Below are 22083 nucleotides of genomic sequence, written 5' to 3' on the forward strand. Positions count from 1 at the left end.
TTTTAATGTGGTTGGTGGAAGGTTTAGAGGTGATTTGAGGAGGGGCTTCTTTACGCAGAGGGTAAGGGCCATATCCAACTTCCTCTTGAATATATCCAATGAACTGGCATCAACAACTCTCTGCGGAAGAGAATTCTTCAGGTTAACAAGTCTTTGAGTGAAGAAGTTTTTCCTCATCTCAGTCCTAAATGGCTTACCCCTTATCCTTAGAATGTGACCCTGGTTCTCCAACATCGGGAAAATTCTTCCTGCATCTAACCTGTCCAGTCCCGCCAGAATTTTATATGTTTCTATGAGATCCCCTCTCATTCTTCTAAACTCCAGTGAATACAGGCCCAGTCAATCCAGTCTCTCCTCATATGTCAGTCCTGCCATCCCAGGAATCAGTCTGGTGAACCTTCACTGCACTCCCTCAATAGCAAGGAGACCAAAACTGAACACAATAATCCAGGTGAGGCCTCACAACTGCAGCAAGACCTCCCTGCACCTATACTCAAATCCCCTAGCTATGAAGGCGAACATGTCATTTGCCTTCTTCACCGCCTACTGCACCTGCATGCCAACTTTCAATGACTGATGTACCATGACACCCAGGTCTCATTGCACCTCTCCTTTTCCATTCAGATAATATTCTGCCTTCATGCTTTTGCCACCAAAGTGGATAACCTCACAGTTATCCACATTATGCTGCATCTGCCATGCATTTGCCCACTCACCTAACCTGTCCAAGTCACCTGCAGCCCCTTAGCATCCTCCTCACAGCTCACAGCTTAGTGTCAGCTGGAGAGAGGCGGGAGTCGAGAGAGGCAGCGGCCTATAAAAGGCTCAGCAGTCCGGGGAGCGTCGAGAGAGGCGGGAGTCGAGAGAGGCAGCGGCCTATAAAAGGCTCAGCAGTCCGGGGAGCGTCGAGAGAGGCGGGAGTCGAGAGAGGCAGCGGCCTATAAAAGGCTCAACAGTCCGGGGAGCGTCGAGAGAGGCGGGAGTCGAGAGAGGCAGCGGCCTATAAAAGGCTCAGCAGTCCGGGGAGCGTCGAGAGAGGCGGGAGTCGAGAGAGGCAGCGGCCTATAAAAGGCTCAGCAGTCCGGGGAGCGTCGAGAGAGGCGGGAGTCGAGAGAGGCAGCGGCCTATAAAAGGCTCAGCAGTCCGGGGAGCGTCGAGAGAGGCGGGAGTCGAGAGAGGCAGCGGCCTATAAAAGGCTCAGCAGTCCGCGGAGCGTCGAGAGAGGCGGGAGTCGAGAGAGGCAGCGGCCTATAAAAGGCTCAGCAGTCCGGGGAGCGTCGAGAGAGGCGGGAGTCGAGAGAGGCAGCGGCCTATAAAAGGCCCAGCAGTCCGGGGAGCGTCGAGAGAGGCGGGAGTCGAGAGAGGCAGCGGCCTATAAAAGGCTCAGCAGTCCGGGGAGCGTCGAGAGAGGCGGGAGTCGAGAGAGGCAGCGGCCTATAAAAGGCTCAGCAGTCCGGGGAGCGTCGAGAGAGGCGGGAGTCGAGAGAGGCAGCGGCCTATAAAAGGCTCAGCCGTCCGGGGAGCGTCGAGAGAGGCGGGAGTCGAGAGAGGCAGCGGCCTATAAAAGGCTCAGCAGTCCGGGGAGCGTCGAGAGAGGCGGGAGTCGAGAGAGGCAGCGGCCTATAAAAGGCTCAGCAGTCCGGGGAGCGTCGAGAGAGGCGGGAGTCGAGAGAGGCAGCGGCCTATAAAAGGCCCAGCAGTCCGGGGAGCGTCGAGAGAGGCGGGAGTCGAGAGAGGCAGCGGCCTATAAAAGGCTCAGCAGTCCGGGGAGCGTCGAGAGAGGCGGGAGTCGAGAGAGGCAGCGGCCTATAAAAGGCTCAGCAGTCCGGGGAGCGTCGAGAGAGGCGGGAGTCGAGAGAGGCAGCGGCCTATAAAAGGCTCAGCCGTCCGGGGAGCGTCGAGAGAGGCGGGAGTCGAGAGAGGCAGCGGCCTATAAAAGGCTCAGCAGTCCGGGGAGCGTCGAGAGAGACGTACCGGTGCAGCTCCAGCTGAGAGAAGTCAAAAAAGAAGTAGAAAGAAATCAAAAGGTGACGTCACAGCCAACGTGGTAAGTGATTGGCTGCTGATTGGTGAGTAGTTTTTCTTTTTCTTTATTAGTCAGTAACTTTTAACATTGTTGTCGGCAATTTAAGTGTATCTAAGGGTTAAGTCATGGCAGGACAGCTCGGTCATGTGATATGCTCCTCCTGTACCATGTGGGAACACGGGGACAACACCAGTGTCCCTGACGACTACATGTGCGGGAAGTGTGTCCACCTCCGGCTACTGACGGTCCGCGTTGCGGAGTTGGAGCTGAAGGTGGATTCACTCTGGAGCATCCACGATGCTGAGAATGACGTGAGTATCACGTGTAGCGAGTTGGTCTTACCGCAGGAGAAGGGTCCACAGCCAGCGAGGGAATGGAAGACCAGCAGGAAGAGTAGTGCAAGGAAGGTAGTGCAGGGGTCCCCTGTGGTCATCCCACTGCAAAACAGATACACTGCTTTGAGTGCTGTTGAGGGGGATGACTCATCAGGAGTGGGCAGCAGCAGCCAAGTTCATGGCACCGTGGCTGGCTCTGTTGCACAGGAGGGCAGGAAAAAGAGTGGGCGAGCGATAGTGATAGGGGATTCAATTGTAAGGGGAATAGATAGGCGTTTCTGCGGCCGCAACCGAGACTCCAGGATGGTATGTTGCCTCCCTGGTGCAAGGGTCAAGGATGTCTCGGAGCGGGTGCAGGACATTCTAAAAAGGGAGGGAGAACAGCCAGTTGTCGTGGTGCACGTTGGTACCAATGACATAGGTAAAAAAAGGGATGAGTTCCTACGAAATGAATTTAAGGAGCTAGGAGCTAAATTAAAAAGTAGGACCTCAAAAGTAGTAATCTCGGGATTGCTACCAGTGCCACGTGCTAGTCAGAGTAGGAATCGCAGGATAGCTCAGATGAATACGTGGCTTGAGCAATGGTGCAGCAGGGAGGGATTCAAATTCCTGGGGCATTGGAACCGGTTCTGGGGGAGGTGGGACCAGTACAATCCGGACGGTCTGCACCTGGGCAGAATTGGAACCAATGTCCTCGGGGGAGTGTTTGCTAGTGCTGTTGGGGAGGAGTTAAACTAATATGGCAGGGGGATGGGAACCAATGCAGGGAGATAGAGGGAAACAAAAAGGAGGCAAAAACAAAAGACAGAAAGGAGATGAGGAAAAGTGGAGGGCAGAGAAACCCAAGGCAAAGAACAAAAAGGGCCATTGTACAGCAAAATTCTAAAAGGACAGAGGGTGTTAAAAAAACAAGCCTAAAGGCTTTGTGTCTTAATGCAAGGAGTATCCGCAATAAGGTGGATGAATTAACTGTGCAAATAGATGTTAACAAATATGATGTGATTGGGATTACGGAGACGTGGCTCCAGGATGAGCAGGGCTGGGAACTCAACATCCAGGGGTATTCAACATTCAGGAAGGATAGAATAAAAGGAAAAGGAGGTGGGGTAGCATTGCTGGTTAAGGAGGAGATTAAGGCAATAGTTAGGAAGGACATTAGCTTCGATGATGTGGAATCTATATGGGTAGAGCTGCAGAACACCAAAGGGCAAAAAACGTTAGTGGGAGTTGTGTACAGACCTCCAAACAGTAGTAGTGATGTTGGGGAGGGCATCAAACAGGAAATTAGGGGTGCGTGCAATAAAGGTGCAGCAGTTATAATGGGTGACTTTAATATGCACATAGATTGGGCTAACTAAACTGGAAGCAATACGGCGGAGGAGGATTTTCTGGAGTGCATAAGGGATGGTTTTTTAGACCAATATGTCGAGGAACCAACTAGGGGGGAGGCCATCTTAGACTGGGTGTTATGTAATGAGAAAGGATTAATTAGCAATCTCGTTGTGCGAGGCCCCTTGGGGAAGAGTGACCATAATATGGTGGAATTCTGCATTAGGATGGAGAATGAAACAGTTAATTCAGAGACCATGGTCCAGAACTTAAAGAAGGCTAACTTTGAAGGTATGAGGCGTGAATTGGCTGAGATGGATTGGCGAATGATACTTAAGGGGTTGACTGTGGATGGGCAATGGCAGACATTTAGAGACCGCATGGATGAACTACAACAATTGTACATTCCTGTCTGGCATAGAAATAAAAAAGGGAAGGTGGCTCAACCGTGGCTATCAAGGGAAATCAGGGATAGTATTAAAGCCAAGGAAGTGGCATACAAATTGGCCAGAAATAGCAGCGAACCTGGGGACTGGGAGAAATTTAGAACTCAGCAGAGGAGGACAAAGGGTTTGATTAGGGCAGGGAAAATGGAGTATGAGAAGAAGCTTGCAGGGAACATTAAGACGGATTGCAAAAGTTTCTATAGATATGTAAAGAGAAAAAGGTTAGTAAAGACAAATGTAGGTCCCCTGCAGTCAGAATCAGGGGAAGTCATAACGGGAAACAAAGAAATGGCAGACCAATTGAACAAGTACTTTGGTTCGGTATTCACGAAGGAGGACACGAACAACCTTCCGGTTATAAAAGGGGTCGGGGGGTCTAGTAAGGAGGAGGAACTGAGGGAAATCCTTATTAGCCGGGAAATTGTGTTGGGGAAATTGATGGGATTGAAGGCCGATAAATCCCCAGGGCCTGATGGACTGCATCCCAGAGTACTTAAGGAGGTGGCCTTGGAAATAGTGGATGCGTTGACAGTCATTTTCCAACATTCCATTGACTCTGGATCAGTTCCTATGGAGTGGAGGGTAGCCAATGTAACCCCACTTTTTAAAAAAGGAGGGAGAGAGAAAACAGGGAATTATAGACCGGTCAGCCTGACATCGGTAGTGGGTAAAATGATGGAATCAATTATTAAGGATGTCATAGCAGTGCATTTGGAAAGAGGTGACATGATAGGTCCAAGTCAGCATGGATTTGTGAAAGGGAAATCATGCTTGACAAATCTTCTGGAATTTTTTGAGGATGTTTCCAGTAGAGTGGATAAGGGAGAACCAGTTGATGTGGTATATTTGGACTTTCAGAAGGCGTTCGACAAGGTCCCACACAAGAGATTGATGTGCAAAGTTAGAGCACATGGGATTGGGGGTAGTGTACTGACATGGATTGAGAACTGGTTGTCAGACAGGAAGCAAAGAGTAGGAGTAAATGGGTACTTTTCAGAATGGCAGGCAGTGACTAGTGGGGTACCGCAAGGTTCTGTGCTGGGGCCCCAGCTGTTTACACTGTACATTAATGATTTAGATGAGGGGATTAAATGTAGTATCTCCAAATTTGCGGATGACACTAAGTTGGGTGGCAGTGTGAGCTGCGAGGAGGATGCTGTGAGGCTGCAGAGCGACTTGGATAGGTTTGGTGAGTGGGCAAATGCATGGCAGATGAAGTATAATGTGGATAAATGTGAGGTTATCCACTTTGGTGGCAAAAACAGAGAGACAGACTATTATCTGAATGGTGACAGATTAGGAAAAGGGGAGGTGCAAAGAGACCTGGGTGTCATGGTACATCAGTCATTGAAGGTTGGCATGCAGGTGCAGCAGGCGGTTAAGAAAGCAAATGGCATGTTGGCCTTCATAGCAAGGGGATTTGAGTACAGGGGCAGGGAGGTGTTGCTACAGTTGTACAGGGCATTGGTGAGGCCACACCTGGAGTATTGTGTACAGTTTTGGTCTCCTAACCTGAGGAAGGACATTCTTGCTATTGAGGGAGTGCAGCGAAGGTTCACCAGACTGATTCCCGGGATGGCGGGACTGACCTATCAAGAAAGACTGGATCAACTGGGCTTGTATTCACTGGAGTTCAGAAGAATGAGAGGGGACCTCATAGAAACATATAAAATTCTGACGGGGTTAGACAGGTTAGATGCAGGAAGAATGTTCCCAATGTTGGGGAAGTCCAGAACCAGGGGTCACAGTCTAAGGAAAGGGGTAAGCCATTTAGGACCGAGATGCGGAGGAACTTCTTCACCCAGAGAGTGGTGAACCTGTGGAATTCTCTACCACAGAAAGTTGTTGAGGCCAATTCACTAAATATATTCAAAAAGGAGTTAGATGAGGTCCTTACTGCTAGGGGGATCAAGGGGTATGGCGAGAAAGCAGGAATGGGGTACTGAAGTTGAATGTTCAGCCATGAACTCATTGAATGGCGGTGCAGGCTAGAAGGGCCGAATGGCCTACTCCTGCACCTATTTTCTATGTTTCTATGTTTCTAAACTTGGAGATATTACTCTCAATTCCTTCATCTAAATCATTGATGTAATTTGTAAATAGCTGGGGTCCCAGCACTGAGCCCTGCGGCATTCCACTAGTCACTGCCTGTCATTCTGAAAAGGACCCATTTATCCCGACTCTCTGCTTCCTGTCTGCCAACCAGTTCTCTATCCATGTCAATACATTACCGCCAATACCATGTGCTTTAATTTTGCACACTAATCTCTTGTGTGGGACCTTGTCAAAAGCCTTTTGAAAGTCCAACTACACCACATCCACTGGTTCTCCCTTGTCCACTGTACTAGTTACATTCTCAAAAAATTCTAGAAGATTTGTCAAGCATGACTTCCCTTTCATAAATCCATGCTGACTTGGACCGATCCTGTCACTGCTTTCCAAATGCACTGCTATTTCATCTTTAATAATTGATTCCAACATTTTCTCCACTACTGATGTCAGGCTGGATGACCTCTGTTGGACGGTGCAGATATAATGGCAAGTACTGCAGGGAATAGAATAAGGCCAGGGTTATCTCCTGGACTAGTTTGAATCGCCTGGATGGGTTGGAGAGGAATTTTCCCAAATTTTTTCTCCCTAAATTAGCCTGGGTTTTTATCTGGTTTTTACCTCTCTCTGGAGATCACATGGCTCTGGTTGGGGTGGAGTTTAGAATATTTCAGTATAAGCGGCGACACAGTGTATGAGGTGAACTGGTTGGGCTGGGTGCTGTTTGCCTTTCCGTCATTGTTAATAGGTTTATATGTGACATTTAGGGTTGCTGACCAAGGGCTGTGCGGCTCTTTGTCAATCGGCGTGGACACGATGGGCTGAAATGGCATCCTTCTGCTCTGTAAATTTCTATGTTTCTATATTTCTATGATTTTTCTGAGTAATTCCATAAATATTCCTAACAAAATGTCGGGATCATGCAATGATTCTCCAGTTCTATCACCCAAATTAATCTCTCTTTAAAAACAGCCAGGTGGGTAAAAATTCTTTGTGCATTAAAACTAGACGATGCACTGAGGATGAGTAATTTTGATTGGTAGCACAGCATTTTTTCGTATTTTTTTTCATCCATCGTTCTAACATTCCTGAGACAACGGCCAGGGAGGAAGAGGGAGCTGGTGCCGATGGTGCTGATGGAATTCATGGCAAGTGCCGAAGACGATGGCTTTGGTCTTCCAAATCGTTAACTGGATGAAATTATTGCTCATCCAAGACTAGATGTTAGATGATCGATCTGACAGCACAGAGGCGGTGGAGGTTTTGAGAGAGGTGGTGGAGTGGTAGAGCTGAGTGTCCTGAATACACACGTGGTATCTGACCCAATGGCTGGAATTTTCAGTGGGGTCAGTGAGCGCGATCGATGGCGGGTCAGGTGGCAAATGAAACCACCGCCACGCGCCTTTCCCAATGTCGCTCTGTCAGCGCTGAGCAGACCCGACACACAGCGGCGGGGGATAGAATTCAGGCAATTATGATCTTGTTTAGAAATCATTAAGAATACATTTGAGCTCATCTTTTGATTTTAATTGCTCGCCCATGGGGTCCTCGCTGCTCGGGGATCACGTCTGTTAAGCTGAGGCAGGAGAGGAGTGGCCATTGAAACAGCTGATTACCTGACAGCTTTAACTGTGTAATAAAAGCTCCCACCTCACAGCTGTTCATTTTGCAAGCTCAGAAGCTGTTGCTTATTGCATTTGGAAGACAGGTTGAGCTTTATGCAGGTTGCAAATGTTTGTAGCAAACTCTCTATCCAGTTTCACCTCATTGGAACAACCTCTCCCACCATTGTCAGATTTCTTCTGCCATCGCAACTTCACCTGCCATCTATTCCATCAGCATGGGTGTCCTTTATACTCTCTCAACTTTGTCCTCAGAATCCCACCACTATCATCCCCAACACCAGCAGCACCAGTGTCACCAGCAGCACCAACAACAACACCAACCTTCTTAGCAATCACCTGATGGTGCACAGGACACAGGGCAGCAGTACCCAACTACATTGCTGCCTGGGATAGAAACATAGAAAATATAGAAAATAGATGCAGGAGTAGGCCATTCGGCCCTTCGAGCCTGCACCACCATTCAATGAGTTCATGGCTGAACATGCAACTTCAGTACCCCATTCCTGCTTTCTCGCCGTACCCCTTGATCCCCCGAGTAGTAAGGATGCCGGGGATGGCCTCACCATGGCCAGATTTACTTCACTTGACACAGTACACCCTGGCTGTCACATGATGTGCCAGGGTCGCACCACGCCACACCAATACCATAAAGTATTCCTACAAAACCCAAGCCATTCCTTCCACACTGATCAGCATTGCACAGGGGCCGTTGTCTCTCATCATTCACAGCAACTCACTAAGCCACTTCCAAAGATGCACACAGATCTGTCAAAGAATGCAAAGTTTTGGAAATAAAGGTTTCAATATTTGACAGTACATTAACAGAAAGGTTACATGAACATTGCATAAAACACGCAAGTGCCTACACTTGTGTTAGTCGGTATGATTGCACTAGGATGAGACTGAGTGTGAGGAGTGGCTAGTGATAATATAGATATCGAGGGATGGGTGAAGGTGCAAGGTAAGTTGGTGTGAGTAAGGATGAGCAGGCGTACGGTAGGGAAGGCAGTGATGGGGATGTGATGAGAGGCACAGCAGGATAAGGTTAAGTGTGGTTTTGTACTAACATTTCGTGATCTAATGAGATCATAAGAAACGTTTGCGGCATTGCATCCAGGTCCTGCTGACCACATCCCTACTTGTGCCCTCCTGTGCAATGTGTAACCAGGCCCTGTTGATCTAATGGGGAGGTGTCTTCCACCCATGGGAAGGGAAGACGACCTCCCTGTATGCTGTGCCTTGCTTCATAAGCATATGAAGGGAGTCATGGGAGAGTTTGGGTGCAGCCGTGCACCTCTGTGCAGTCATTGCAAGTGTTTGCAGCACCTCAATACTGTAGAACATTGACAGCACAATTGTCTAAATAAATATGTACATGGTCCCTTTAAGGAAACTGTCTGATGATGCGTCATCAAATGACATAAAGCTTCCTCTATTTGGCCTGTGAAATGTGTTGGACGGGCTTAACAAGCCCCATCAAGGAAAATTTATTTTACAGAGCGGGATGGAGCCAGCAGCGGCATCAGGACACGCCACCAATGTCGTCTGCCATGGACCCGCCAAGGTCAGCAAAATCACGGCCAAAGTCTTTGGTGATGTTGGCAAGGAGCAGCATGTTGGTGGGGAAGAGAGGGGCCAAAGGGAACAAGTGAACATTATCTGGGAAATGTAGATAGTCGGCACCAAGCCAGGCTGGTTAGCATTTCACTGACTGTATCGGTTTGTAGATAAAAACTAAATAACATAATAGGAGCAGGAGTAGGCCATTCAAGTCTTCGAACTTGCTCCATCAAATGGCTGATCTTCAACCTCAACTCCATCTTCACACGCTATCCCCATATACTTTGAATCTCTTTATAGCCAAAAGTGCATTGATTTCTGTCTTGAATATATTCAACGACTGAGCATCTTTGGGGTAGAGAATTTGAAAAGAAAATTTTGAAGGAAATAGTACGGAAAGTTTATGGAAATCTATATTACATGTCATTTATCTGTTTTTACAGTTGAGACAGATTCACAGAGGCCTGTAATGGGCAGTGACGTCACCCTCAGTTGTACCATCTCCAGACTCTCAGCTACAGTCAGTCTTCACTGGAAACCACGAGACTCACCTCAGCAGGACAGGAGGAACAACGCTGATGACCTCCATCTGAATAACACAGTCTATCTGATCATCAGACACGTTGGAGCAGAAATTCAGAATTTGTATACATGGGAAGTGCAGGAAAATGACTCCATTGTTCTCACTGGAAACACAAATGTTGATGTGGATCAGAGTAAGTCCAAAGCTACCTTGCAGTAGGTATTAAATAGTTACTGATATAAAACTGTTACACACAAAGTACAGCGAGCACAGGCACCACTGTGGGCTTTTACTGCAGAATGTGCTCCGTGTTTTTACCCTGGAACATGGGTGTAAATATAAAATGGAGACATTAAGAGCTGATGGAAACAACAAGGTGAACTCAATGGATTTATTTCGATTCACATGTATGAATCAAAAAAATAAAATCCATCAACCGAGAAAAGCCAATGCCGTTCCAGTCTAAATTGGAATAGAGAAATACAAACAAATTATATGCACCCAATACAGGTGGTACAAGATTTGCGTCTTTCCTGACACATTCTCTTGGGTACAGTGGTGCTGCTCCCTCACAAAACTGGACTGAGTGTCTTACATTTAAGGATGATCTCCGACTACCCAATAACTGACTATCTCACACTACCCAATATCTGACTGTCTGTCTGAGGCTGAACCAGACTGTTCGCAACCTTGATATCATATTTGACCCTCAGAAATTAGCTCCCGATCACATATCCTCAGTATAACTAAAACCACCTATTTCCACCTTTGTAACATTGCCCACCCATCACCACTGTGCTCACTGACCTACATTGGCTCCCGGTTAAGCAACACCTAGATTTCAATATTCTCATCCTAGTTTACAAATCCCTCCATGGCCTTGCCCCTCCCTATCTGTGTAATTTCCTTCAGTTTCACAACACCCCCCCCCCCCCCCCGCACCCCCGGCATATCTGCATTCCTCAAATTTTGCCCTCTTGAGCATCCCTGATTATAATCGCTCAACCATCGGTGGCCATGCCTTCTGTTGCCTAGGCCCCAAGCTCTGTAATCCCTTCCTAATCCTCTCCCCCTGTCTATCTCTCTTCCCTCCTTTAAGACGCTCCTTAAATCTACCTCTTTGACCAAGCTATTGGTCATCTGCCATAATTGCTTCTTATGTGGCTCGGTTTCAAATACTTGTCTTATATCACTCCCGTGAAGTACCTTGGGTCATTTTACTACATTAAAGGTGCTATATAAATACAAGTTGTGTTGTTGTATATGGTAGCATAACCTAAGAGTGTAAGGCTTGTGATCTGAACTGGATATTTGTGTCTATCGCATGTTTAATTATTCATTCTATTTGAAGATGGAAAATAATACCCCTTAGTGAGCCAACTACAGTAATGAATTGTTAAACTGCTTATTTCACAGCAAGTGAACAAGAGTTCACAGTTATAATCAGATTCACTTAGATCATTCAGTCTCACTTGTCTTTGTGTATAAGGTTAAAATAATGAACACGTTGCACTTTCCCACACCAGTGGGTCAACTACTTAACAAAATCAAATTAGCTCCTAACTACCCTCCTACGTACTAACCCTTTGAGCCTGGCCAAGCTTGTCCTTGCAGCTTTCTGTTTCAAACCTGACTGACGTTGCACCCTTTGGTTGACCTGCCTGTCTACCTATGTCTCCGTCTGTTAACAATCCGAGGGGACCAGAGGTGCCCAACACAATGGGTCTGAGGCATTTATTGATAATTGATTGCTGAGATAGTTTAACAAATTGGTTATTATCTACAACACACGGGGAAACAACATCACTGATGGGGGACTATGTTTAGGGCAGATGAACTACAACCTGACGTTTAAACAATAGGCAGCCTGGGCCGTATCCAGTCCCAGCCGATTTCCCTGTTCCAGTGCTGCACTCCCAGCTGGTTTATCTATCGAATCAGAGCCAGAGAATCACCTACAACGGCTTCTCTTCCCGACCCCGCATCGTTACCTCTGGTGTCCCCTGTTATGTATGCAATAAAGGTTCAAACTGAGTACTGTTTAACTAAGCAAGGTGCAACCTTGGCTCTGCATTATTTAGGCCCAAAGTGCCTGACTCTCAAAATGGCTGGCCTTTTATACCTGAGCAGCACCATGTGTGTGCTGCTCAGTGGCCTCCAACAATGGCGCCATCTGGCTACAAACAGAATTTACATTCATGACAATACCCTCCATCTGAGAACTTATCACAGTCTTTCACAGGTTGAGATGGTCCGGTGCTTTGTGCTCCCGGGCTGACCGTCTCAGTTCAATTCCAGCCTTGAGTGAGTGTGCGGGGTCTGTTGTGGCTGATGGCTGGATGACTGACTTGTTGGGGGTGGCAGTGGCCATGTCAGGAATTGCAAATTCATTTTTATTGAACAGGTCCGTGATGGAAATTCCGGGTTTACTGATAACCCTTGAGTCCTCTGAAGACTGCTGGTAGGTTGGTTGGTTGTCGATGGTTTCTTCGTCTGACTGCTCTGGCTCGTCTGTGTGCCTCAGCTTTGTCTGATCCATGTGTTTCCTGCAAGTTTTCCCATTCTTGAGCTTAATAACGAATACTCTGTTGCCCTTCTTGGCCATGACTGTACCAGCAATCCATTTGGGACCCTGACCATAGTTCAACACATATACAGGATCATTAACAGAAATCTCACATGCCACAGTTGCGCGATCGTGGTAGCCTTGTTGACTTTGTCTTCTGTATTCAACATGATTATTTAAATCTGGGTGTACCAGAGATAGCTTGGTCTTAAGACCTCTTTTCATCATGAGTTCAGCAGGTGAGACCCCTGTGAGTGTATGGGGTCTTGTCCTGTAAGTTAGCAGTATGCAGGACAAGCGGGTCTGCAGTGACCCTTGGGTCACTCTCCTCTTGCTTTGCTTGATAATTTGTACTGCACGTTCAGCTTGCCCGTTGGACACAGGCTTGAACGGTGCTGTCCTTACATATTTTATGCCATTAAGTTTCACAAACTCCTAAAACTCCTGACTGGTGAAGAATGACCCATTGTCACGCACCACTATGTCAGGCAGACCATGTGTCGCGAACATGACATTGAGATTCTCTATGGTTGCCGTGGACGTGCTGGATGACATGATTATGCATTCTATCCACTTAGAATAAGCGTCCACTACCACTAAAAACATCTTGCCCAGGAAGGGACCTGCAAAATCTACATGGATCCTGGACCAAGGTTTAAATGGCCACGACCACAGACTCAGCGGCGATTCCGCTGGTGCTTTGCTGAGCTGCATGCAAGTGTTGCAGTGATGCACGCATGCTTCCAGCTCAGAATCAATACCTGGCCACCGTACATGGGACCTGGCGATGGCCTTCATCATCACTATACCCAGATTGCCCCACAATATGCAATCTGCTTGAATAGACAGTTCGTCCTTGCGGCGAATGTACAGTTTGTCCTCACACATTTGCTTAGGTATGGCAGACCAATCCCCTTTGAGGATGCAACCCTTTACCACCAATAAAATCGGGTCCTGGTTGGTCTAGGTCTGAACTTGTTGAGCCGTGACATGGGTTCCTTTACTCTCAAAAGCATCCATGATTAACATTAGATCCACCGGTTGTGTTGTTTCCACCTCTGGAGTGGGCAACGGCAACCGGCTCAAAGCATCGGCACAATTCTCTGTGCCAGGTCTGTGGCAAATGACATAATCATAGGCAGATAATGTCAGTGCCCACCTTTGGATGCGGGATGAAGCGTTGGTATTGATACCTTTGCTCTCGGAAAACAATGAAATGAGCAGCTTGTGATCAGTCTCTAATTCGAACCTCAGACCGAACAGGTAATGATGCATCTTTTTTAAACTGTACACAATCGCTAAAGCTTCTTTTTCTACCATGCTGTAGGTTCTTTCCACTTTAGACAAACTTTTGGATGCATATGTGACAGGTTGAAGTTTCCCCCACACATTGGCTTGTTGGAGTATGCAACCAATTCCAGATGATAATGTGTCACAGGCCAAAATTAAACGTTTACGTGGGTCATAATGTACCAGCAGCTTGTTCGAGCAAAGCAGATTGGTGGCTTCCTCAAAAGCTCTGTCTTGCAATGCGCCCCACACCCAGTTGTCGTCTTTTCTCAATAGCATGTGCAGTGGTTCTAGTAAGGTGCTCAATTTAGGTAGGAAGTTACCAAAGTAGTTGAGTAGACCCAGGAACGAATGCAGCTCCATCACATTCTGCGGCTTGGGTGCATTCTTGATGGCCTTGGTTTTCACGTCAGTAGGTCTGATGCCATCAGCGGCGATTTTCCTCCCGAGGAATTTGACCACCGGTGCCATGAAGATGCACTTCAAGCATTCAGTCTGAGTCCCACTCGATCCAAATGCAGCAGAACCTCTTCCAGGTTGTTCAGATGTTCCTTGGAGTCACGACCGGTGATCAGGATGTCATCTTGGAACACGACGGTTCTGGGAACGGACTTCAGTAGACTTTCCATATTCCTCTGGAATATTGCTGCAGCCGAGCGAATTCCGAAAGGATACCTGTGGTAAATTAGCAGTCCTTTGTGCATGATAATGCATGTAAGTCTCTTCGATGTCTCGACCAACACCTGTGTCATATAGGCCAAAGTCAAGTCCAGTTTTGTCAATGACTTCCCTCCGGCTAGTGTCGCTAACAAGTCATCAGCCTTCGGTAACGGGTACTGATCTTGTTTCGAAACCCTGTTGATCATAGCCTTGTAGTCTTCACAGACTCTGACTGTGCCATCACTTTTCAGCACAGGAACAATGGGACTGGCCAATTCATTAAATTCGACCAGTGATATGATCCCTTCACGCTGGAGTCTGTCCAGTTCAATTTTGATCTTCTCCCTCTGCCCGAGCTTTATGATGGACCGGTCTTGCATCTGAGTCCACATGGATCTGCACCTTGGCTCCCGTGTAGTTTCCCATACCCGGTTCGAACAGCGAGGGGAACTTGCTCAATACTTGGGAACATGTATCTTCCTCCTTTGACAATGCCTTTATGATTGCATCTGATTTTCTCCAACCAGCTCCTGCCGAGCAGCGTTGGCCATTGCCTGGAACAATCCACAGCGGCAACTCATGAATCGCAACGTTATATGTCATATTAATTTGTGCACTGCCAATCACCTTTATCAGTTCTTTGGTGCACGTTTGCAGCTTGGCGTTTACAGGGCTCAGCCTGGGCCTCACAGTCTTAATATCCCACAGCTTATAAAATGCTCTCTCGTTCATGATCGATTGACTCGCCCCCATGTCCAGTTCCATTGATACCGATATCCCGTTAAACTTCATGTTAATCAAAATTGGTTTAATCTTGGTTATGAAGGAGTACAGTCCATACACTTCCTCCTCTGCATCTCGGATTGGGTATCCGGATCCGCGCTAGTCTGACCCTCATCCTCCACGTGGTGTGTTGCAGCTCGCTTGCTCATCTGCAGACACTTGTGCTGGAGATGCCCCACTCTCAGACAGTTTTTGCAACTATATTGCTTAAATCGGCACTGCTGGTGCCGATGATTTCCCCCACAATGCCAACACGGAGAAGCCGGATACATTCCCACTGGCGGACTTTGGGCAGCCACAGGTTTCGCGAACGCAGCCGGATAGGCCCTGTGCATTTACAGTACTTGCCGAGGTTTGGTTCTTCACTGCTAGTTGCTTTAGACTCCTGTCCATCATCATACATGATTGAGCAATCTGGATGTCCCTTTTTAAATCCAACTCCTCCACGGCAGAAGTTTGCGTTGGATCACCTCGTGGTTAATACCGATAAAAAAGAAATCCTGCAGCATGTCTGCCAATACCGTCCCGCGCTTGACCAGTCCCACTAGACATCTCAGGTCGGCAATGACTTCCGCCGCGCTCTGGCCCTCCGTGTATAAAACCTGTATCTCGAGATGATGATGCCGTCGTCTGGCTTGAGGTGCTCCCGTACCAATGTACACAACTCCTTGTATGTGTTCTTTGTTGGATCACTAGTCATGAGTAGAGTCTTTATCAGACCGTAGATCTTTGAACCGCACACAGTGAGGAACACAGCCCGGCGTCGATCTGCATCGTCAACCCCCTTCATTTTGTTGGTCACGAAGTACTGCTTCAAACGGCTCACAAAGTCTGTCCAATCTTCTCCCTCCATGAACCGCTCTAAAAATCCAATCGTGCTCATTTTGCAAACAAAGGTTCTTGTATTCTTGTCGCCAAATGTTATGTATGCAATAAAGGTTCAGACTGAGTACTGTTTAACTAAGCAAGGTACAACCTTGGCTCTGCTTTATTTAGGCCCAAAGTGCCTGACTCTCAAAATGATTGGCCTTTTATATGGTGCTGCTCAGTGGCCTCCAACAATGATGCCATCTGGTGGCTACAAACAGAATGTACATACATGAACATCCCCCAAGAATCTATCAAGCACTGACCATACTTGATCAACTCCGTTGGGCAGGCCACACTGTCCGCATGCCAGACACGAGACTCCCAAAGCAAGCGCTCTATTTGGAACTCCTTCACGGCAAACGAGCCAAAGTTGGGCAGAGGAAACGTTACAATGACATCCTCAAAGCCTCCCTGATAAAGTGCAACATCCCCACCGACACCTGGGAGTCCCTGGCCAAAAACCGCCCTAAGTGTAGGAAGTGCATCTGGGAGGGCGCTGAGCACCTCAAGTCTCATCGCCGAGAGCATGCAGAACTCAAGCACAGGCAGCGGAAAGAATGTGCGGCAAATCTGTCCCACCCTCCCTTACCCTCAAAGACTATCTGTCCCACCTGTGGTTCTCCTATTGGACTGTTCAGCTAAGGACTCATTCTAAGAGTGGAAATAAGTCTTCCTCGATTTCGAGGGACTGTCTATGATGATGACCTCACCACCACTTCTCTTGACCTTCCATGATCTCTGATTTGTCAGACTGCTTGTCCGACATCCAGTTATCAATGAGCAGAAATTTTCTCCAATTGAAGATTGGGAAGACCGAAGCCGTTATTTTTGGACCCCACCACAAACTCTGTTCGCTAGGCACTGACTCCATCCCTCTCCTCAACTCCAGTCTGAGGCTGAACCAGACTGTTCGCAACCTTGGTGTCATATTGACAGTGAAATAAGCTTTTGACCACATATCAGCAGCATAACTAAAACCGCCTATTTCCAGCTTCGTAATATTGCCCGTATCCACCCTTGCCTCAGCTTATCTACTGCTGAAACCCTCATCTATGCCTTTGTTACCTTTTGACTTGACCATTGCACCGCATTCCTGGCTGGCCTCCCACATTCTACCCTACCTAAACTAGAGATGACCCAAAACACGGCTGCCCGTGTCCTAACTTGCACCAAGACCTGCTCATCCTTCACCCCTGTGCTCGCTGACTTACATTGGCTTCTGGTTAAGCAACACCTCAATTTCAAAATTCTCATCCTTATTTTCAAATCCCTCCATGGCCTTTCCCCTCCCTATCTCTGTAATGTCCTCCAGCCCCACCACCCTCCGAGGACCCTGCGTTCCTCTAATTCTGCCCCCTGAGCATCCCCTGATTGTAATCGCTCAACCATTGGTGGCCGTGCCTTTAGTTGCCTCGGCCCCAAGCTCTGGAACTCTCTGCCTAAACCTCTCCACCTCTCTACCTCTCTACCTCTCTTTCCTCCCTCAAGATGCTCCTTAAAACCTAACTCTTTTACCAACCTGTGCTAATTTTTACTTATACACCTCGGTGTCAAATTTTTATCACATACTACTCCTGTGAAGCACCTTGGGAAGTTCCACTACATTAAAGGCACTATAAAAATACAAGTTGTTGTTGTTGTGAGAATTCTCAACATCTGTCTCTCAGCAGCTATAAAAATCTAACACCTTGTTTCTCGATTGCAGATTTATTCAATAAGATATACATACTTTATCGATCAGACACAGATCACAGTGAACTCGACCTGATTTGTGAAGCTCTTTCTGAGTACAATGAAACTAAATGGACTTGGAGGTCACGTCAATTTCAGAATCAAGAGAAAGAAATAGCTTCTACTTTCAGATCCAAGCCTATCGATGTAAACAGGACCTACTTTGGGAGTCGACTGGTGCCCACAGTGGGAAATTATAATGGCAAGAACTTCAATGTGAGGATTGTTCCTGTATTGTTTGATGATGCAGGAGTCTACACATGTTCTCTTGGAACACATAATTATGTGACCATTAAACTAATCACAGTTAAAGGTAGGAGACAGAATGTTACTGTTGTTTTCAATGATAAAGTCATTGTTTAAAATCTAAATGATTTTCCTGTTTCCACAGTCACAGCTGAACCATCTGATGCAGTGACTGAGGGAGACACCGTTACCCTGACCTGCTCTGTCTCTGATGTCCCTGAATCAATGAGACTTGTTTGGATCAATAGTGATGGCAAAACTGTTGGCGAGAAAATTTTTAAGGACCAGAAGCAGGAAGAGGATTTGTTACGGCTGATTATTCAGAAAGCCAATAGAGACAGAAGGAACTGGACATGTGTTTTGTTTCATCAAAACTCGCCCAAGATTTTAATTCCATATTATCTGAAGTTTGACAGTAAGTGTCTCACGTTTTGCTCTTTGTAACCTCCATAGAAAGCTCTTGTCACTTACTGCTCTTTTATTATGAGAACCTCTTACTTTTCACATCCTATTGCTCTCCATATTACTCAGAATTCAGTCATTGGTGTTCACATATAACAGTTTCACTTCAAAAGTCAAACTGTAAAGCTCAAAGCAATGGAAAGGACCTGAAGAGGACGACATATTTTTTATAATAAATACAGAAACTGGGTTCTGACAAAGGGTCATGGGTCTGAAACGTTAAGTCTCTTTCTCTCCACAAATGCTGCCTGACCTTCTGAGATTTCCAGAATTCTCTGTTTTTATTTCAGATTCCAGCATCCACAGTATTTTACTTTTGTACATATTTTAAGGGGGCTGAAATTGATCAACTTACTGGCCACTGCCGCTGCCTGCCGCTGCCTGCCGCCGACATTCCTCGGCAACACCTGCCCAGTGCCACTTTCGATGTGGCCTGGAGCGGGCGGGAGGGGAGAGCCGTCGGGAAGTGCCCGCCGATGTCAGCGGACGGCCAAGTGGCACAACTGACCTCCCGCCCGCCGAGACTCCAGATTGGTGGGGGCGGGCGGGGGTCCACTGGAGTCGGTGGCAGGACGGCAGTGGACCTTCGGCTGGAGCCTGGTCTGTCCCCGATGGTAAGTAAGAAGATCGTGGAAAAAAAGGTTAATGAACATTTTTTATTTGTGTTTTCCACAGCGACCTACCTTGATGGAGCCCCCCGAAGGTCTTCCGATCATTTCTTATTTTTTGCGAATGGATTTTATTTTTAGGTCTTCGACCCTCCGTGGGCCCGACTCCATCCTCGGTGGCACTTGGGCGGCAAGCGCCTCTGCTGTCGAGAGTGGGAGCTCCCGCCCATTCCAGCCCACAATGGCGGTGTAAGTCCCTCATTGCTGCCCGCCGACCTTTGAGGGACCTTGGGGATGAAAACCCCGCCGAAAGTATTGTCGGTAACTTGGTGGCCATCGGCAGCACTTTGGGTGGCACTTGGGCGGGTGGAGGCCTTGACCAAATTCGGCCCCTATAACTTTGGGGCTGGACTTTGGGCTTATGAGATTTTGTGACGTTAATCGCGGTGGGGCGGTAAGAATTCCGCCTGAAAATAGTCTACACCCTCGACTGTAAGATTTGACAAGAAATTAAGATGGAAGAGCATTGACGTTAACTTAGGCGTTACATAACGGACTTTGTGCACCTGAGCCGGAACTCGCAGCGGTAAAGGAGGCGACCATTTTGCACACGCAGGTTTTTTTTCCCCCGGCTGCAAACGCTAATTGAGGTCGAGGCAGCTTCCTCCGCGCATGCACATGTGAACCGCCTCACTTCAGCCACTTGTGCAGCGATGGTGGAGCAGAAGGGAAGGCAGTGTGCCAGGCGCTTCTCACATGAGGTCACTGAGGCATTAGTACACTGTGTGGAGAGGAGGTGGGCCTCACTCCTCCCAGCTGGGGGGGGGGGGGCAGCCAGATCGCTGCCACCAATCTTTGAAAGGCTGTGGACGGCGATTGCCCAGGAGGTCTCTGCAGCAGGCACTGTGCCCAGCACTGGGATACAATGCAGGAAAAACTTCAACGACCTTACAAGGCTCATCAGGGTGAGTACCAGTCACATTTATGTATGCCTTCTTTCCTTCTAACATGAATCTCAAACACTTTGTGAAGTCTTTCATGCATATGGTCGCTCTCAAAATTCTTGCAGTCTGTGGGATGGACTTCATAATGCATAAGAAAGATGAAGGATGACTTTTCTACCCATTGCCTCCTAATGATCGATGCACATAAACCTGGTTCTTAATCATTGAAAACCTACCTCGCAATACACTCCCACTGCAGCTATGGATTTCATAAAGGTCACCTGCAGACCCCTATGTTACATGCCTCTCACCTCCTAATATATCGCTCGCAAAGCTCATGCAACATTCACGCAGATTGAAGGGAAGTCATTAGAACATCCACACAGTCTCACCTAATGAAATATGTTAGGCATATGTGGCACAGCAGGAGAGGAACTCTTTCTGAACCCCTACTATTTTTCTCTCACAACAGGAGGGGCAGCTGCACATAGACAAGGGTCTGCCTCAAATTCTGTCACTCACTGATGTTGAGGAACTGGTGTTGGCATTTATAGGAGCACCATCTCGGACAGTTGCCGGGGGCGATGCTGAGCCCCCTTCGGGTAGTGAGGGTATGTAAATGGAATGTGTAACTGATGAGACTGTATTGAGGCGTATAATATAGTGGTGGCAGGCCTTCAAATGTACATGTGCAATGCCACCTTCCTCCTGTCACCTTGCCCCCTCACCTGCTGCTAACCACACGCATGTTTTTTTGTGCTTGCAGAAGAACAGCCACAATCGCACCAGCATTGCCGGGACACATCGACATCTAGCTATGGCAGTAATGACGGGGTTGCTAAGACAACTCAGATGACTGAGACGCAGAGCCCACCAGTTGCCCCGACTCAAGACACGAAACCTGGCAATGATGACAATTTCCGGGATTTGAGACTGGAGGCTCCCGGCCCCAGTTGCCTGAAGCAACGCAGTGAGAGAGGGGAATCTCGCAGGCCAGCTGTCCGGAGAGAGTGAGTCGGCAAAGTAGGTCTGCTCAACGACAGGCAGACATGGAACTGGACTTGTTCAGGGACAACACAAGCTTGCACCGTGAGCTTATGGATGGATGGGACGAATCCCCAAGAGCATCGACAAGCTTTCTGCGACTGTTGCGGAGGCAGCGTCACGCATTGTCGGTGCAACTCAGGACTCTAGCGAGGCCATCATTGCCCACATACGGAACTGGTGGCCTCCAGCAGGGACAGTGGCATTGCAGAGTGTGTAGCCCGCGCCCCTGATTACGTTGCAGCCTTGAGCGCATCGCAGGCACAAGCTATGCTGCAGCTTGGTGATGTGACGTGTTCGATGACTGCTGCCATCCTCTCTGCATTCTCCACTGTCCATCGGGGAAGGGATGGTGCCGAAGCAGACCAGCAAGTTGTGGAGACACATTGTGCTCCTGATGCTGAGGCCCAGCCCCCTCGGAATGTCAGTGGCTCCCAGGAAATGGAAGGTGCTGTCTTTCCTCAGGAGGACAGAATTCCCGCTCCCACCACTGACTGGCCAACAATGTCCCATACACAGTACACATCCCAGCCACCAGTGACTGCTTCGCATCGATGATGAGGCGCAGCAGTCCGCAGCTGGGCCTTCCAGGCCAAGAGCTGGTCCAGGGTGTTCTCATGCGCCATCTGCACTGCCCACCCGGCAAGTGCGGGTTTGGAGGCGAGCCCAGTGTCAAAGTGGCCCTGAGTGACAGCAGGTAAGAATCCGCTCTAAATCCACCTCCGTGTCAGTTTCTCAGCTGTCAGGTCTGCGTGCAGATTGTAGACCTGACACCAACTCGCGGGCCACTTCGTTAAGATACTTAACAGGTAGTTGAATGCTACTTAATTGCATTAAAACCAGGCACTTAGAATTTTACCAACCTTTCGATGAGTTTGCTGTCCCTCGGGGAACATGCCAGGTAAGTGGAGTCGGGTTGTCCATGGCTGTCCATTGCTTTGACTAGTTGACAGCTGCAGAAGTGGTATAAAAGCTACCATTTCACA

General features: G+C 48.0%; 1 protein-coding gene across 1 annotated transcript in view; it reads left to right on the top strand.

The window, feature by feature from the left end:
• The window catches only part of LOC139262434 (obscurin-like), a 145838-nt gene that overhangs the window by 80591 nt on the left and 43164 nt on the right, over positions 1–22083 (top strand). Inside the window, exons 7-9 of the mRNA XM_070877624.1 lie at positions 9814–10086; positions 17768–18106; positions 18185–18454. Of these exons, the coding sequence (XP_070733725.1) occupies positions 9814–10086; positions 17768–18106; positions 18185–18454 (882 nt within the window). The remainder of the gene's footprint in view (positions 1–9813; positions 10087–17767; positions 18107–18184; positions 18455–22083) is intronic.

Source organism: Pristiophorus japonicus, chromosome 4, assembly GCF_044704955.1.
Source record: "Pristiophorus japonicus isolate sPriJap1 chromosome 4, sPriJap1.hap1, whole genome shotgun sequence".
NCBI classification, from domain to species: domain Eukaryota; kingdom Metazoa; phylum Chordata; class Chondrichthyes; family Pristiophoridae; genus Pristiophorus; species Pristiophorus japonicus.